The sequence below is a fragment of the Schistocerca cancellata genome, chromosome 8 (genome assembly GCF_023864275.1).
Source record: "Schistocerca cancellata isolate TAMUIC-IGC-003103 chromosome 8, iqSchCanc2.1, whole genome shotgun sequence".
Classification (NCBI taxonomy): Eukaryota; Metazoa; Arthropoda; class Insecta; order Orthoptera; family Acrididae; genus Schistocerca; species Schistocerca cancellata.
Genome location: NC_064633.1, coordinates 527,205,744 through 527,225,581, shown reverse-complemented (window position 1 = coordinate 527,225,581; position 19,838 = coordinate 527,205,744). Strand labels below are relative to the sequence as shown.

At 45.6% G+C, this 19,838-nt stretch overlaps 1 protein-coding gene across 2 annotated transcripts in view; it reads left to right on the top strand.

Moving 5' to 3' along the window:
• Positions 1–19,838, top strand: part of LOC126094534 (tyrosine-protein kinase Btk29A) — a 366,017-nt gene that overhangs the window by 88,920 nt on the left and 257,259 nt on the right. The window contains exon 1 of one of the 2 annotated variants that reach the window (XM_049908957.1): positions 10,201–10,379. The exons of the other annotated variant lie outside the window; for it this stretch is intronic. Coding sequence (XP_049764914.1) covers positions 10,325–10,379 — 55 coding nt within the window. The 5' untranslated portion in view covers positions 10,201–10,324. Of the gene's footprint in view, positions 1–10,200; positions 10,380–19,838 lie in introns of those variants that run through there. 2 annotated transcript variants of the gene reach the window in all.

Below are 19,838 nucleotides of genomic sequence, written 5' to 3'. Positions count from 1 at the left end.
GTAGAGAGGATATAAAATGTAGACTGGCAATGGCAAGGAAAACGTTTCTGAAGAAGAGAAATTTGTTAACATCGAGTATAGATTTAAGTGACAGGAAGTCATTTCTGAAACTATTTGTATGGAGTGTAGCCATGTATGGAAGTGAAACATGGACGGTAAATAGTTTGGACAAGAAGAGAATAGAAGCTTTCGAAATGTGGTGCTACAGAAGAATGCTGAAGATTAGATGGGTAGATTACATAACTAATGAGGAAGTATTGAATAGGATTGGGTAGAAGAGAAGTTTGTGGCACAACTTGACGAGAAGAAGGGATCGATTGGTAGGGCATGTTCTGAGGCATCAAGGGATCACCAATTTAGTATTGGAGGGCAGCGTGCAGGGTAAAAATGGTAGGGGGAGACCAAGAGATGAATACACTAAGCAGATTCAGAAGGATGTAGGTTGCAATTAGGTACTGGGAGATGAAGAAGCTTGCACAGGATAGAGTAACATGGCGAGCTGCATCAAACCAGTCTCAGGACTGAAGACCACAACAACATAGTTCCAGTATCGAGAAATGGAACGGCCTAGCACCTCGAACAGAACGATAAGTAAAGCATTGCATTGTCCAAACAAATCTTCGTATGGTGTAGAACTTTCCGTTTATCGAATAGACATGGCAGCAGACATCGAAGTAAATAAGAAATTGACAACTTGGATCGTTACCAGATAGTCGCAGTCCACACGAAAGTGTCACAGAGGTGTGCAGAGAAGTCAAATGAGAATATTTACGAGATAGACAGCGAATCTTTCGTAAAACGTTGTTGGGTCAATTTAGAAAACCTGTATTCGAAAAAGACTGTGCGAACATTCTGCTAACACCATCGTATTATCTCGCGTTGGGATTGTGGAGATAAGATAAAGGAGTGTATACAGAGACTCACGGACAACCATTTTCCCCTCGCTTGGTTGGCGTATGAAAGAAGACCAAAAACTGCCATTACTGAAAAAAAGTCAACTTGGCTATCACACCCAGAGGAGCTCGCGATGCCGACCGGCCATCGTGTTCATTCTCTTCCACGTTCAGGCACACGGAATCGACACAACGCTTTCCCGGCCGTTGTCGACTTTCCAGATAATGCATCCGTTAATTGTTATTCAAACCTCGACTGGCATCACGAGGTTGAGTAGACCTCATTCCAGACCTCCCACCAAAGAAAAATCCCTGGCAGTGCCGCGAACTGAACCTGGGTCCTCCGCATGGCAGTCAGGCGCGCTAACCACTCACTGGAGGCCGGACGTATCGTGTATTGGTGAAATCAGTGTTGTTTCGTATTTTTTCATTAATATATCAGATGATAGATGGATCTTTAGGGCCTTCATCCGACTACGCAGGAAGTCGTCGTCCGGATGACTGCCATCTGTTTATGATGAGCCCAAGTCTAATAATTATTTTTGTTTCGTTTGAGGCATAGGGGTGCTCTGACGTCGTGCTAACTGAACACGAGCTGTAACGAGGTTGTTGATAGGAGTGTCCTTTAATAATGTATGTGGAGGGTGGGCCATATTTTGCAACAATTGAGTCGCCTTTCTTTTTCAGACTGTCTTGTATCGGTTCCCAACTGCCTGTAGCTTTGGCACTTGGGTATTTGACACCCTTGGCCCTCACATAGTAGGACTGAAAGGGGAGTTCCTTTGGATAATGTAATCTTGATTTATATTTGATGTTCTTCACTGATGAATTTTATCATTGCCATCGCCATACGAAGAGACTGCTGCCAGTTCTCTTTGCAGTGGATGTAGAACAAAAGTGCATAGTCGCGTGTAACCCCGAAATGCTTAACTTGTGGGAACCATAGAATCGGGTGGCCCTGTATCTGCGTGAGATCCAGCCCTGGTCTTCTTAAAATATACCGATTTGGTTTTATTTGTGTTTGGAGCGAGTTCAGTTTGCACTGGAAAACGATTTTGTTCTTATGCATTAGACCATAGTGCTGTCCAGTAGTGAAAAGCCTTGTGTCTATTGCATACTGGACAAGTTTTACATCTGATTTTGTTGAAAAGTCTTTGATGCAAACATTATTATGCTAGATCGATGAGAGAATCGACCCTTGCGGTATCCAAATACAGAACCTTTTCACGCTTGAATTTTTTTCTTCAGTTGTGTCATGATTGTTCCTTGCAAGTAGTTGTCCAAAAAACATCATCAGATATTGAGTCCGCCTTGATGCAAAACACCTTGTTATTTGTTTACTTGTTTATTTCCACAAACTAGTTTCGGCAACAAATATCACCGTCATCACTGAGTTTTTAAACCTAAAACATGCAGAAAATAGCATAGTTATAGAAGCACAGTGACACATTATTACATTTTTTTCTATTCATAATGTGAAATACAGTTTTCTATGGATACTCTCATACTACCTTATTTATTGTATGTTACAGCATGTTTTTGAGAATTATTGTCGCTGTTTGCGACATATTTCTTTGCTCTTTTTCTGTTGCCATTTTTTCTCATCGAACATCATTGTCCGTTGGGTGGACTTGCATTTCTGCTAATGGTCACCTTTGAAATCTGAATTGTTGCGTCCTTGCTATCCCATCTTGATTGAATGTTTGCACGATTTGCTTTAGTGGGTTGCGAAGTATAGACACGCTGGGGAACTAAAATTTTATGACTACCTGCTTAATAGCGTGATAGTGGACCTCTGGAACGCGGCACAGCAGCGGTTCAGCAAAGTAGGGATTCAGGCAAGTTCTTGGTAGGTTTCCAGAGGCGTGTGGCACTAGGTGACTAAGCGCAGGTTACGCAACTTCCGTATATTACGGGCCGGTGGTTTATAGCCGCGGAGCTGGCTCCCGATAGAGTCCCATATTTGTTCCATCGGATTCGTATCAGGCGAATTTGGTGGCCAAGACGTCAACGTGAATTCACTATCATGCTGTGACCACTGTAGCAGAATTCCCCAACATTAATGCACTGCATAGCACCAGTATAGCTTGTTCCCGTCTTAACCAACACTGGGGGGAGGGGGGAGGTGTGTGCAGGAGGGTTGAACGACGACAGCCGCAGTGATGAGGAACAATTGGGGGGGGGGGAGATAATTTTCGCTCTCTTGCTCAATGTTGACAACACTCGTGCGGTTTTTGCGTCTTGCCGATCAACTACTTGCAAGATTCGTAGGAGAGCATGTGTGAAGTTTGGAACGTAGGAAACGAGGTACTGGCAGAACTGAAGCTTTGAGGGCTGGTCGTGAATCGTGCTTGGGTAGCTCAGTCGGTCACTTGCACGCGAAAGGGTGAAGTCCCGAGTTCGAGTCTCGGTCCGACACACTGTTTTAATCTGCCAGGAAGTTTCAACATAAACCAGTTGTGCAATAGATTAATAATCTGAACATGAAGGATAGTAAACTAGAGACAAAAGACTGGCTCCAGTTGCGAAGCAGCTCGAAAACTTTCGAATAATGACCGACAAGACCCGATAAAATATCGCCGACATAAAAGAAAATCATGTCGGGCCAAGGCAGCGACTACTAATGAAGGGAGGGAGGGATTAGGAGGATAAAATCCAACTTTCCTGTGTCCTGCGCACGGTCAGAAAGAAATATCAACAGCGGTAAATCCATTTCCTTTGACATTACACAGGTGCCACTTTTAATCAGTCAGTTTTCTCAGTATAATTTTACTTTAAAGTGTCGTAAGAGAATAATTTTACGTAATATAACTGTGTGTTTTGTTCACTTCTACGCAGCACCTGAAATGTTGTTGCGTACCACCAGTGGTACAATGTAGCGTTCAAATGTGTGTGAATTCCTAATAAAGGGACCAAACTGCTGAGATCATCGGTCCCTAGACTTACACACTACTTAAAGTAACTTAAGCTAAGAACAACACACACACACACACACACACACACACACACACACACACACGCCCGCGGGAAGACTCGACAATGTAGCGTACCTAAACTGGGATACTTTTTTTTGTCTCTCTCATATTTATAGGAAGATGAACCTAACAGAATTAAACAACATGTGGTACAGAATAAATGTTGAACTCAGTAATTTCAATTTTTTAAATCTTCATTTCTTAACAGTTCTTTTATTTATCACTTATCTTGTTTCGGGCACCTCCATGGCAGGATGTTTTATGGAGACGCTCCGTCTTTTGGTGAAGATACAAAGTGCAAAATTGTATTGAAAAATATTCAGTACAATGTTTATTACAAGTTTGGAGTGGTGCTTTGTTTAGTAGCAGGAAAAACCTACGTATCTTAAGATTCACAATACGAAAATTTTATGTCACGAATACAGCGCCTTATCGAAGCGGCATGGTCAGAAGAAATGCAGTTATCTAGTAAGAGGAAGGCCGCAGAAGAAGATTCCGGAGCTGCTACTACTAAGAAGAAACAAGATGAAGTGGTAACTTGCGTGGACGATAGTTTGAAAGACATTGATGAGAAATAGTAGTGTCACAGGTGAACGTAACAATAGCAGCTGTTCGGTCTGCAATCCTGCCCACAGATCTTCAAAGTGTGACCGTTGTTTAAACAAATTAAAAAAAAACTTAATCACGTCGTCACCACTTCAACACAGACCACCGTCTGGGAGTCCCCGCACTAGATCGCGATTCTGGTGGCCTTGTGACGTGAACATCCATCCTGCTGGGACATACTATCGCCGCCGGTGAAGACTGCAAGAACTGAAAGTATGCAGACGGTTCGCAGTATTATTCATCTAGTTCTCAGCTGTCATGGTGCTTTCGAACACTGTCACGGATCCCACGGAAACCCAGGCGAATTTCGCCCATAGCATAATATTGCTTTCCCCCCCGACCTGCCTCCCCCCATACATGTTTCGGACAGCCGTTTGTCTGGGTAACGGCGTGTCTCGACACGACCTTCGATCTGGTGTAACGAGAAACACGATTCATCCAACCGGGCGACATGTTTCCACTTTCCACAATCCTGTCTCGGTGGTACCGCATCCACTGCAGTCGTAATTAGCCGCTCGGCGGTGTTCGGCGAACTGCTTTCGGTCTGCCTGACGGCGCTGCGCCGAGTGCTCGACGAACGGCGCACGAGCTCGCAGTTGACAAAGTGTGTTTAGGGTTTCACACTAGCCGCAGGAGTTCACTTGATATTTTCACATTCGTTTTTGACTGTATGTTGTTAACAGTAACGACTGAGACGAACAAATGTGCTGAACAGTTTAGAAATTCGCCTGTGCGTCCACTGAAACAACGATCGCATGTGCACAGGTGGGTACCATCCAGCAATTGATATTTCTGTTGTTTTTTCACAGTGTTATTCCTACAGGGCATAGTTGAGAAATCCAATTTTGAAATGTATTACTCTAGGAAAGAAATCCTTGAAACATCGATTTTACGAAGAGTATTGTGTATGCGTTTGCTCCCCCAGTAAAAAACCTTCATGAGACTGTCAAAATGAAACAGCTGTAACGTATTCGCTTTCGTAGTACACGCACACGCCAAAAGCTTTGAATGTTGACTTCTTGCGATCGCAACCGTCAGCTGATTTGAGAAAAGTACACCGACACGTCCTAGGATGTCAAATCAAACACCTTTCAGCCGTTTCATTTCCAAAGGTATTTTATTTGGCTACCAGTTTTGGCGATTTACTACACGATCTTCAGGCCCCTGACCGACGTGTAGGAAGACTCCACCTGCGTTTTTTGAGTGGTTTGGTTTGAATGTTTATCCAACAATCGGCAGATGACGGTTGAAGTGACCGCTATAGCAAGCAGAAATCTTCAGATACCGGTATTTGCATGTGGCCCCTGTTCAGAACCACGGTGGAATCTTCCTAATCGTCGGTCAGGGTTCTGAAGATGGCGCAGTAAATCGCCGAAACTCTTAGCCAAATAAAATAAGTTTGGGAATTAGACGGCTGGAAGGTATTTGATTTGGCATCCTGTAGCGATCAGCCGAGTTCCACAACCATCTTTGAAAAGACGGCCATCCATAAACGTCTTGGGACTACGGTGCACTGCAAGAAAGCGCCGCGAGGTACGGGGTTTATCACGTGGATGAAAACAGCTAGCGGCGCTAGGAACAACCCGGTAACGGTTAGAGGTTGCCTGCTGCGGAGTCCCATATCCAACAGTGTACGCTCAGCGGTGTGCCCCGAAATACCTGTGCCTGCTCCAGAGTTGTCCTTTCCGCAAGATCTACCACAGGCCGCCACCTAGAGTGCTTTACTGAGCGGACAAGCTTCCGATCTCCACGTTCTGTGACGAGGCGTTGACTCCCAACACCTTGAGGCCTGTTCGTCGTTTCAGCGTCCTTCAACCACTTTGTTTGGATGCTCACCACAGTAGCACGCCAACAATCTGACGAGCTTCACCAATTGCAAGATGCTCGATACCAGGTGCTGTACCATAAAACCTGCTCTTTGTCAAAATCGCTTACGTTGCTCGGTAAGCCCACTTGCGGCCCGTACCGTCGATAGAACGATTCTCCATTGGTCTCGGGTCCGCTTATATGCTTTCCATACCGCGTCACGTACCCTCTACGCCAGCAGGCCGCGTCAAACCTCGCGGTGGACAGTGGTCGTAATACACTGCAGAGCCTATGGAACTGGTACAACTGCATAATATCGTTTAGGGCCACCCACGGCACGCAGAAGTGTCGCATCACGACGTGGCATGGACTCAACTAATGTCTGAAGTAGTGCCGGAGGGAACTGACACCTTGAATCCTGCATGGCTGTCCGTTAATCCGCAAGAGTACGAGGAGATGGATATCTCTTGTTAACAGCACGTTGCAAGACATCCCAGATATGCTCAATAATGTTCATGTCTGGGGAGTTTGGTGGCGAGCAGAAGTGTTTAAACTGACAAGAGTGTTCCTGGAGCCACTCTGTAGCGATTCTGTCCGTGTGGGGTGTCGCATTGTCCTGCTTGAGTTGCCCAAGTCCGTTGGAAGGCCCAGTGGACATGAATGGATGCAGGCGATCAGAAAGGATGCTTACTTACGTGTCATCTGTCAGAGTCTACATCTACATCTACATCCATACTCCGCAAGCCACCTTACGGTGTGTGGCGGAGGGTGTCTTGAGTACCTCTATCAGTTCTCCCTTCTAGTCCAGTCTCGTATTGTTCGTGGAAAGAAGGATTGTCGGTATGCTTCTGTGTGGGCTCTAATCTCTCTGATTTTATCCTCATGGTCTCTTCGCGAGATATACAAAGGAATGAACAATATACTGCTTGACTCTTCGGCGAAGGTATGCTCTCGAAACTGCAACAAAAGTCCGTACCGGGCTACTGAGCGTCTCTCCTGTAGATTCTTCCACTGGAGTTTATCTATCATCTCCGTAACGCTTTCGCAATTACTAAATGATCGTATAACGAAGCGCGCTGCTCTCTGTTGGATCTTCTCTATCTCTTCTATCAACCCTATCTGGTACGGATCCCACACTGCTAAGCAGTATTCAAGCAGTGGGCGAACAATCGTATTGTAACCTACTTACTTTGTTTTCGGATTGCATTTCCTTAGGATTCTTCCAATGATTCTCAGTCTGGTATCTGCTTTACCGACGAGTAACTTTATATGATCATTCCATTTTAAATCACTCCTAATGCGTACCCCCAGATAATTTATGGAATTAACTGCTTCCAGTTGCTGACCTGCTATATTGTAGCTAAATTATAAGGTATCTTTCTTTCTATGTATTCGCAGCACATTACATTTGTCTACATTGAGATTTAATTGCCATTCCCTGCACCATGCGTCAATTCGCTGCAGATCCTCCTGCATTTCAGTACAATTTTCCACTGTTACAACCTCTGGATATACCACAGCATCATCCGCAAAAACCTTCAGTGAACTTCCGATGTCATCCACAAGGTCATTTATGTATATTGTGAATAGTAACGGTCCTACGACACTCTCCTTATCTAGACGTACCAGGGGTCCCATGTAACTCCAAGTGCACGCACCCCACACCGTTCCAGAGCCTCCACCTGCGTGAACAGTCCCCTGCTGACATGCAGGGTCCATGGATTCATGAGGCTGTCTCTATACCCGTACACGTCCATCCGCGCGATACAGTTTGAAACTAGACTCGTCCGACTAGGCAACACGTTTCCAGTGATCAACTGTCCAGTGGCGGTGTTGGCGAATGCAGGCTAGGTGTAAAGCTTTGTGTCGTGCAGTCATCAAGGGTAGACGAGTGGGCCTACGGCTCCGAAAACACATATGGAAGATGTTGCGTTGAATGGTTCGCACGCTGACACTTGTTTATGGCTCAGCATTGAAATGTCCAGCAATTCGTGGAAGGGTTGCACTTCTGTCACGTTGAACAAATCTCTTCAGTCGTCGTTGGCCCCGTTTTTGCAGGGTCTTTTGCCGGCCGCAGCGATCTCGGAGACTTGATGTTGTTGTGGTCTTCAGTCCTGAGACTGGTTAGATGCAGCTCTCCATGCTACTCTATCCTGTACAAGCTCCTTCATCTCCCAGTATCTACTGCAACCTACATCCTTCTGAATCTGCTTAGTGTATTCATCTCTTGGTCTCCCTCTACGATTTTTACCCTCCACGCTGCCCTCCAGTACTAAATTGGCGATCCCTTGATGCCTCAGAACATGTCCTACCAACCGATCCCTTCTTATAGTCAAGCTGTGCCACAAGCTCCTCTTCTCCCCAATTCTATTCAATACCTCCTCATTAGTTATGTGATCTACCCATCTAATCTTCAGCATTCTTCTGTAGCACCACATTTCGAAAGCTTCTATTCTCTTCTTGTCCAAACTGTTTACGTCCATGTTTCACTTCCATACATGGCTACACTCCAAACAAATACTCTGAGAAACGACTTCCTGACATTTAAATCTATACTCGATGTTAACAAATTTCTCTTCTTCAGTAACGCTTTCCTTGCCATTGCCAGTCTACATTTTATATCCTCTCTACTTCGACCATCATCAGTTACTTTGGTCCCCAAATAGCAAAACTCCTTTACTACTTTAAGTGTCTCATTTCGTAATCTAATTCCCTCAGCATCGCCCGACTTAATTCGACTACATTCCATTATCCTCGTTTTGCTTTTGTTGATATTCATCTTATACCCTCCTTTCAAGACACTGTCAATTCCGTTCAACTGCTCTTCCAAGTCCTTTGCTGTCTCTGACAGAATTACAATGTCATCGGCGAACCTCAAAGTTTTTATTTCTTGTCCATGGATTTTAATACATACTCTGAATTTTTCTTTTGTTTCCTTTACTGCTTGCTCAGTATACAGATTGAATAACATCGGGGAGAGGCTACAACCCTGTCTCACTCCCTTCCCAACCACTGCTTCCCTTTCATGTCCCTCGACTCTTATAACTGCCATCTGGTTTCTGTACAAATTGTAAATAGCCCTTCGCTCCCTGTATTTTACCCGTGCCACCTTCAGAATTTGAGAGTATTCCAGTCAACATTGTCAAAAGCTTTCTCTAAGTCTACAAATGCTAGAAACGTAGGTTTGCTTTTTCTTAATCTAGCTTCTGAGATAAGTCGTAGGGTCAGTATTGCCTCACGAGTTCCCATATTTCTACGGAATCCAAACTGATCTTGGTTCAAATGCCTCTGAGCACTATGGGACTCAACTGCTGTGGTCATCAGTCCCCTAGAACTTAGAACTACTTAAACCTAACTAACCTAAGGACATCACACACATCCATGCGCGAGGCAGGATTCGAACCTGCGACCGTAGCGGTGTCGCGGTTCCAGACTGTAGCGCCTAGAACTGCATGGCCACTCCGGCCGGCCAAACTGATCTTCCCCTAGGTCGGCTTCTACCAGTTTTTCCATTCGTCTGTACAGAATTCGCGTTAGGATTCCAATACGCATGTCTATACCAGTTTGTTTGGTGCTTGGGTGTATTTTGGTCATGAATGTATCGTTTGTGGATATGGATGTAGATGCAGAGTAACCGGGTAGCGTGTAGAGTAGATGCTCACTTGGCGCTGGTCTGGCACGAGGTGCGCCAGTACCGTGCCGTGTGCAGCCAGCCGCCGAGCAGTCGGAAGCCCGCGTCCGGTGTCCGCGCCTTGCCGCGCCGCCCAGCGTCCGAGCCCAAAGCGGGTGACCCCGAGCGGCGGCCGGCGGGCCTCCGGCGCTGCAGTGCGGCAACGCCGCGCCAGGTCGCTGACCACGGCTGCTGCGGGCAACTGGCAACCTGCGCCTCGCCTCGCCGGCTAGTCTAGCTGCCGCTGCAGCGCCGGGCGGACACCGGTGCGCCTTTGTCTGCCCGTGCAGCGCGCGTGCGCGTGTGAGTGTGCGTGTGTGTGTGAGGGCGTCGTGATGTGAGGAGGCGAGGGGATGTGAAGAGCAGCGTCTGCCATGAGAGTGTTCGGCTGTCGCTGGCCCTTCTGGAACCTGCACAGCGTGGCCCCAGGTAAGCCGTGCCACACGCCACCGGATTCAGCGCCGAGTTGGTCGCATCTGCGACCGTACTGTCAGGTGCACTGCACAGGGTACTTGCCGATGCAGCATTAACCACTGCGTCTTCCCGTTTCAGTTGCGGACGCAACGCGAGAAGAACAACCGTTTAAAGGCATCATTGGGTGCCGTAGTAAGCTTATTCTTTGACTCCACGGACCGTACAGGGACGATACGTAGCGGAATGTAGCTTATTTCTACATTCTCCACAAAAAACCGTCTCTCAGAACTTTGCAAGTAGGCTTTCCTAGGCTTCAGTTTTTTTCGCTCTCCTGTGGGGCAAACAAACTGTGCCCATTCGTGTTGCCTTCTTTGATTACGTCCAATATCCCCTGTTAGTCTTATTTGTATAGGTCCATACTCTTGAGCAATATCCTAAGATGTGATTGTAATTTTTCCTCCTATCTATATAATTATGTAGTTATGTAGTTATCAATTCGTTCGAGCAATCAATCATTCATAATAGGAAACACAGTCATAACTCAGTCACTCAAAATGATTCAGAAATTATACTTGTTAAAATGAAATGAGGCGATGATTCTTCTTTTCTGCAGGCTCGTGCTTTGCGGCAGTCTGCTAATCTGTACAAATAAAATGCCTCGTAATTTTGGAAGCGTTGTATAATCAGTCGGGAAACCTCAGATCAAGCGGATATTTGTCTTTGATGAAGTTAACCTTCCGAAGAAGTAATGGAGCTCTTGGATTATTAAATGCAGGTTCGTATCCAGTCTTTCGGAAGTTCCCTTCTGATTAACAACTACGCAATATATCGAAGAATATCATTAATTCTCAAATGTCAAATAATGTAAATTGTTACACACCTTTTGTATGAAGGAGCAATATATATATATATATATATATATATATATATATATATATATATATATATATATATATATATATATCCCTTTTAATCGTACATTTTCGTATCAGTTACCTATTGTCATTAATCTCAATATTCAGATTACAATTCTTCAAACAATGTTCAGGCTAATCGGCACGAAGACAATCCCGGAAGCTTTTTTCTAACAACCACCAGAAAGAGTACTACAAAGAATAATTATGCGCTCATGGCATAGCTATTGTATGAAACTACTTTGCGCATGGATTCTGCGAGTATGAAGATAGAAAATTAGTAAACGTCATTCAGGGATAGAATTGTACCAGAATAATTCGTCGAATATAAAGACATATTACATGATGTACTACTGATCTGTAAATAAGCTTTTTTCTTGATAAACTGCGTTATCCAGTATCCTACCAATGACCCGAAGTCTGGCACCTTTTCTACGACTGAGCCGATGTGGTTATCCGTTCACATTGCCGTACCCAGGTAGCGGATGAGTTGACTGATTCTCATTGTGAATCATTCGTTTTGTAGCAATGGGAATCTCATTGCGTTTCGTCAAGTGGGTAATTTTACCTTTCTCTACATTTAAAGTAAGTCGGTAATCTTTGCACGATTTTGAAATCGTGTTAGTGAATAACGCAACGAGCCACAAGTAGTTTTAAAATGATTTGGTTCAGTACCGTAACCGGTTTCGGACAACCGCGCCCATCGTCAGATGGGTAACATTTGCAATTACATTCACGTTTTGGTCGGCAGCACCTGCAGCTGCATAATGTTTCAGTGGATAGTGACTTGTTTTGCAGTCTCCTCATGGCTTTCCAGAAAGGAGTAGAAGCTGTTGCACTGCAAACAGCACACACGTCATGAACAAAATACAGTAGCGTAGTTCACAATATTCTTAATATCAGTTTCAATATCACGCAAGTGCTTCACACTCTATGTTTTTCTTTTTATCAAAATATGATTGAAAATTTTATAGTTTTTCCCCCATTGTATTTCATTATAGAAAACTGTATCATCTGCGAAAACTGTGTAATATCAGTGAGGTGATTAATATGCAACACGAAGAACAAGGGCCCCAAGACACTTGCTTGAGGAACGCCAAAATTAGTTCCACATCTGTCGACGACTCGCCGCTCAAGATATACGTTCTGGTATCTTATTTTCAGTATCAAGCGTTGTGTGGCAGTGAGTCAAACGTTCTTCGGAAGTCAAGACTGCCTTCATCCGATACGGGGGGGCGGGGGTGCTTTTTATTGTACTATACAGTGCGTCTTGTATAAGTGGCATTCACGAATTAAGCGGGTAGGAAGGGAGGATGAAACATTAATATTTAACGTCCCGTCGACGACGGGATCATTAGTGACCGAGTACAAACTCGTACTGAGGAAGTTTGGTGAAGGAACCCGACAACGCACATTTCAAAAGAATCATTCCATGATTTGCTATCAGCGATTTTAAGGATGAACGAGTCCCGAATAATGCGTGTTCAGTTGCTTCATGGAACCGTGCAACTTTGTTATCAGAGGCCACAGTTAATGACTTTCTCGTAATTACTTTAGACTCCTAGTTTTTACCTATATCAGTCTTTACCGATATGTCTAAGACGAGCACGGTTCAGCGCCCTATGTTGACAGACATGCTCCCATTCCTACAGAGCTTACACAGAAGAAGAAACAACAGTTGGTATTACGTGAGCGAGATGTGCACACCACAGCTTTCACACATTTATACGCTTTTAAATTTTTTATTTTGCAGTACGTGTTGCATTTTTGTCTCTTCATTTTATTAAAGTTTTTTATGGCGACAGCTTACAGATGTCACTGGTCCGTTTTCTCATTATATGTAGCGCGATACACATTTGAAAATAGTTCGTTAGTTAATTACTTAACTCAGTTAACTACTTATTTGTGTTTTCCTTGGGACATAACAGTGACATCTGTTGTGATGGGAAACGGTTCAATTATTTATGATTTTAATACATTTCAGCAGTTAAAACTACCTCTGGCAGCATGCTGACCACTTACATGAACCTCACCTACTTTTTTTTTACATTGATGTATACTGAACTATGTTGGTCTAACGTTTTTATGTGTGAATACCCCACACTTTTCTGTGTCAGACGCAGAATGATTGATGCATAGTGGAGCTCACTTCTGTTTTATTATTGTATCTGTGAATGCCAGCCGGCCGGGTTGGCCGAGCGGTTCTAGGCGCTACAGTCTGTAACCGCACGACCGCTACGATCGCAGGTTCGAATCCTGCCTTGGGCATGGCTGTGTGTGATGTCCTTAGGTTAGTTAGGTTTAAGCAGTTCTAAGTTCTAGGGGACTGATGACCTCAGCAGTTAAGACCCATAGTGCTCAGAGCCATTTGAACCATTTTTGTGAACGCCACTGTCGTTTTAGAATTGCGATTTATTGTTGACAACGTGCAAACTGACTGAGAAACTGATGCAAGTATGCCCAACATTGGCCTTCATTGTTTCAAACAGATGCAAGTTGGGGAAGGTACGAGATCCGGGCTATAGGGTGGATGAGGAAGAACTGTCCAGAGCTCTCGGGTGAGCAGATTTGTGTAAGGCATTGCGTTGTCACGGAGAAGGAGAAGTTCGTTTGCATTTTTGTGGCGACGAACACGCTGAAGTCTCTTCTTCAATTTCCTGACGGTAATACAATATACAGGGTTATTACAAATGATTGAAACGATTTCACAGCTCTACAATAACTTTATTATTTGAGATATTTTCACAATGCTTTGCACACACATACAAAACTCAAAAAGTTTTTTTTAGGCATTCACAAATGTTCGATATGTGCCCCTTTAGTGATTCGGCAGACATCAAGCCGATAATCAAGTTCCTCCCACACTCGGCGCAGCATGTCCCCATCAATGAGTTCGAAAAGCATCGTTGATGCGAGCTCGCAGTTTTGGCACGTTTCTCGGTAGAGGAGGTTTAAACACCGAATCTTTCACGTAACCCCACAGAAAGAAATCGCATGTGGTTAAGTCGGGAGAGCATGGAGGCCATGACATGAATTGCTGATCATGATCTCCACCACGACCGATCCATCGGTTTTCCAATCTCCTGTTTAAGAAATGCCGAACACCATGATGGAAGTGCGGTGGAGCACCATCCTGTTGAAAGATGAAGTCGGCGCTGTCGGTCTCCAGTTGTGGTATGAGTCAATTTTCCAGCATGTCCAGATACACGTGTCCTGTAACGTTTTTTTCGCAGAAGAAAAAGGGGCCGTAAACTTTAATCCGTGAGATTGCACAAAACACGTTAACTTTTGGTGAATTGCGAATTTGCTGCACGAATGCGTGAGGATTCTCCACCGCCCAGATTCGCACATTGTGTCTGTTCACTTCACCATTAAGAAAAAATGTTGCTTCATCACTGAAAACAAGTTTCGCACTGAACGCATCCTCTTCCATGAGCTGTTGCAGCCGCGCCGAAAATTCAAAGCGTTTGACTTTGTCATCGGGTGTCAGGGCTTGTGGCAATTGGCTTCTGCTTTAGCCTTTTCCGTAAGATTTTCCAAACCGTCGGCTGTGGTACGTTTAGCTCCCTGCTTGTTTTATTCGTAGACTTCCGCGGGCTACGCGTGAAACTTGTCCGCACGCGTTCAACCGTTTCTTCGCTCACTGCAGGCCGACCCGTTGATTTCCCCTTACAGAGGCATCCAGAAGCTTTAAACTGCGCATACCATCGCCGAATGCAGTTAGCAGTTGGTGGATCTTTGTTGAACTTCGTCCTGAAGTGTCGTTGCACTGTTATGACTGACTAATGTGAGTGCATTTCAAGCACGACATACGCTTTCTCGGCTCCTGTCGCCATTTTGTCTCACTGCGCTCTGGCGGCAGAAACCTGAAGTGCGGCTTCAGCCGAACAAAACTTTGAGTTTTTCTACGTATCTGTAGTGTGTCATGACCATATGTCAATGAATGGAGCTACAGTGAATTTATGAAATCGCTTCAATCATTTGTAATAGCCCTGTACTTGAGAGTTGATGCAGAGGACGTCAAACAGAACGACTGACACCTCCAGAGTCCCAGGAGGCCGTCGCCGTGACTTTGCCGGCTCAGGGTGCGTCTTCGAGGAGAGGCGGTGTGGCCCGCAGCGTGGACTGCCGCTTTGTTTCCTGTTCGAACTGATGAACCCGTGTTTCATCGCCGGTGACGATGTTCGACAAAAAAATTGTCACGATCGGCCTCGTAACGCGCAAGCAGTGCCTCACAAGTAGTGCGTCACTCCTCTTTGTGGTCTTCCGTCAGGCGGCGAGGAAGCCAGCGGCCTCACACCTTTTGAGTAGCGCAACTGGTGGACGAATGTGTCAGCACTACCAACAGAGACGTCCAGTTGAGCAGCGAGGTGTTTGATTATGATCCGTCCATCACCTCCAAGGAGAGTGTCCGCACGTTCCGACATTGCAGGAATCGCAGCGGCCGGCCGGCCGGACGGCACGCCGGAGTTCGGAAAGGTTTGCGCGACCTTGTGGCGGTGACGGCAGACGCCTCGTCCAACGACTCGCCGTTCTTTTGTTCGCTGCCAGGTCTCCGTAGACATTCTGCAAGCGACTCTGTGTGTCTGCGATGCTCTGGTTTTCTACCAAAACAAACTCAATGACACTTCTTTGATGGCAATAAATAACGCTGCCACCTATCGGAACTTCATGAAACTATTTGGGCCGAAGCGGGAATGTTCCACAACAAATAATGCATTTTTTTAAAACCCAAATTGACCGAAAAAATGTGTTGCATTACTTGTTGAACTCCCCTCGTAGATGTAATAAGAACAAGAACAGAGCCAATATCGATCCCTGTGGAACACTTATTATTCAGCACTTGGGAGATGCCCATTCGTTGCATAGAGTCCTTGGGTTGGTTGATATAACACTATGCATTTTTTTAGTGAGAATCCATGGAACAATAATTGCTTATGTGTCTGTATGCACTTTCCTTTTTAAGTTTTTGTCTGTAGATTGCGACTCGCTGTCAAGTGTCTGGAAAAAGGTACTTTTTAATATACATTGTATTGAGATATCTTTCCTTTAGTTGCACAAATGGAAGGGATGCTTGGACGCCTCTTTGCGCATTGTTACTTGCTTGATTTTACCTCCGTCATCTCTACTACGTAAGTGCACAAGGAGCTGAAGAATATTCCTAATTGCCGACCAGAAAAACGGTTCTTGCCAGTAAGTTATTGAAGCGTAACGATGTACCGGAAACGCTTACTTTAGAGGCTATATTTTAGTTGGCCGTGTCAGATAGGTTGCAGCATCGCCCATCAACCGTAAGCATGTTGCGAAGCAGTCCCCCAAACCTGTCGCTTGCCAGCCGTTTTGTGCATTTCAGCATGACTGCTGCATCCCACACCGTGTACCAACTGCTTCACGCGCTCATACCTAGGTCTACCCATTCAACTTCTTCGCCTCTACCTTGTCTCCAACTACCGTTTTCATCGACGACTGATGCCACACTAAGTGCCCGACCATCCTGTGTCTTCGCTTCATTGTGTTCTGTAGTCGACAGTTTTTGTCGTTGACTCTTAGCGGGATTCCGTCAATTGTTAACTTCACCAACTCACCTCATCTTCAGCATTCCCTGTAGCACTATAATTTCAAGCCCTTTTAATCGTTTCATGCTTGTCTTGGCCGTTGTCCACGTTTCGCACTCTCACAAAGCTGTACTTCAAAAACAGCTTTTGTTTAATCAATTTCGATCTTGTGATCCACCAAGTTCAGTTTTTGGTGTATAAATTGAGTCGGTATTCGAGAGCTTCTCTGATCATCAACTTCCGTGGACTTATTTCATCGTGTGATTGCTGCTTTGTCGAGGGTTGGTTTGAAGTGTAACATCAGACTGATGATTGGAAAACTAAAAGATACATTGCGTAACGTTTTATTATTATTATTGGTTTCCAGCACAAAATAAACACATGTCTCTGTTGCATTTCAATTTGTCTCTCATCAGTGTTGCCATCATACTGCTGCTCAGAAGCCAATTTATTCGGTGTCACCTGGAGCTGTCAAACCAAACCACCTCCCGTTGCTCCCGTCACTTTGGCAGAACTGCCGTAACTCATGGAAAAATAAAATGTCCGTCTTCAGATGAGGTAGCTCTTTATTCAGTGGCTGTGACGTGTTTCTAATCGAGTCAGCCAAGCCCTACGTAGGCATTACTCAATTTCTTTGGAATCAACTTATAATTTAGGCCCATACTGTTTGAAATTACGCGGAAGACCAATTTGAAGCATGGTTCAGTCGTTCAAAATCGAATTTGGGGACCGTCACAGACTGCTGGTTCTTTCGCATGCAAATATGCTAATAACATGTTGGCTGAATCGGGTTGACAACACGATAGAAGGGCTAAGAACACACGAAAACAAAAATATTAAAATAAAACCGAACAGAAGGTGGTTAATTGTAGATTTCGTGACAAAAAAAAACCATAAGGCATTGTCGAATGTCAGTCTAACACATACACACCTTTGGCGGTTTCGTAAATGAGTTGCAGTTCTCTGTGGCATATAGGACGGCCATAAGAGTGCGTTACTGTTGTTCGTGTTTATTGTTGTTACCAAGCCTGTTAGGGTAAACAGGGTGTCCCATTTATCTTGACCACCCTAAATAACTATTTGTCCAGATGTAAATTATAAAATGTTTCAAGCAAACGTTCTTTAGCCGTCAGGGGGACATCAATCAGCATGATTGCCTTCGTTGTAGCTTTGTTTTTTACAAAGATATGAACAGCGTTATGACTTTTTTAAATGGCACCCAGTATTTTTTATTCGGTAATTCATTTCCTCTCTTAATGACCTATTCAAAAATGTATCACAGCGTACCATTCAGTGAAACACAACTTTATTAATTAAATGACACGACATTGACTTTGAGCCCGGGATCACAAACTCGTCCACTTGCTGGAGTTGTCAGAAAACAAATGAAAACCAAATAAAAACATAGCAGAAAATTGACTTTGACTCTCCTGCACCATTGCGCAGGAGTAGGACATTCAAAGGTGCTCAAAGCGGTGACCCATAACACCGATACACAGGTGCACTTGTTGAATGAAAGAACTACACTCCTGGAAATGGAAAAAAGAACACATTGACACCGGTGTGTCAGACCCACCATACTTGCTCCGGACACTGCGAGAGGGCTGTACAAGCAATGATCACACGCACGGCACAGCGGACACCCCAGGAACCGCGGTGTTGGCCGTCGAATGGCGCTAGCTGCGCAGCATTTGTGCACCGCCGCCGTCAGTGTCAGCCAGTTTGCCGTGGCATACGGAGCTCCATCGCAGTCTTTAACACTGGTAGCATGCCGCGACAGCGTGGACGTGAACCGTATGTGCAGTTGACGGACTTTGAGCGAGGGCGTATAGAGGGCATGCGGGAGGCCGGGTGGACGTACCGCCGAATTGCTCAACACGTGGGGCGTGAGGTCTCCACAGTACATCGATGTTGTCGCCAGTGGTCGGCGGAAGGTGCACGTGCCCGTCGACCTGGGACCGGACCGCAGCGACGCACGGATGCACCCAAGACCGTAGGATCCTACGCAGTGCCGTAGGGGACCGCACCGCCACTTCCCAGCAAATTAGGGACACTGTTGCTCCTGGGGTATCGGCGAGGACCATTCGCAACCGTCTCCATGAAGCTGGGCTACGGTCCCGCACACCGTTAGGCCGTCTTCCGCTCACGCCCCAACATCGTGCAGCCCGCCTCCAGTGGTGTCGCGACAGGCGTGAATGGAGGGACGAATGGAGACGTGTCGTCTTCAGCGATGAGAGTCGCTTCTGCCTTGGTGCCAATGATGGTCGTATGCGTGTTTGGCGCCGTGCAGGTGAGCGCCACAATCAGGACTGCATACGACCGAGGCACACAGGGCCAACACCCGGCATCATGGTGTGGGGAGCGATCTCCTACACTGGCCGTACACCACTGGTGATCGTCGAGGGGACACTGAATAGTGCACGGTACATCCAAACCGTCATCGAACCCATCGTTCTACCATTCCTAGACCGGCAAGGGAACGTGCTGTTCCAACAGGACAATGCACGTCCGCATGTATCCCGTGCCACCCAACGTGCTCTAGAAGGTGTAAGTCAACTACCCTGGCCAGCAAGGTCTCCGGATCTGTCCCCCATTGAGCATGTTTGGAACTGGATGAAGCGTCGTCTCACGCGGTCTGCACGTCCAGCACGAACGCTGGTCCAACTGAGGCGCCAGGTGGAAATGGCATGGCAAGCCGTTCCACAGGACTACATCCAGCATCTCTACGATCGTCTCCATGGGAGAATAGCAGCCTGCATTGCTGCGAAAGGTGGATATACACTGTACTAGTGCCGACATTGTGCATGCTCTGTTGCCTGTGTCTATGTGCCTGTGGTTCTGTCAGTGTGATCATGTGATGTATCTGACCCCAGGAATGTGTCAATAAAGTTTCCCCTTCCTGGGACAATGAATTCACGGTGTTCTTATTTCAATTTCCAGGAGTGTATTTACTGCTTCCAGTGTTGCCTGCTGAAGAGAATTACAAGGAAGCACGATACGTTTCT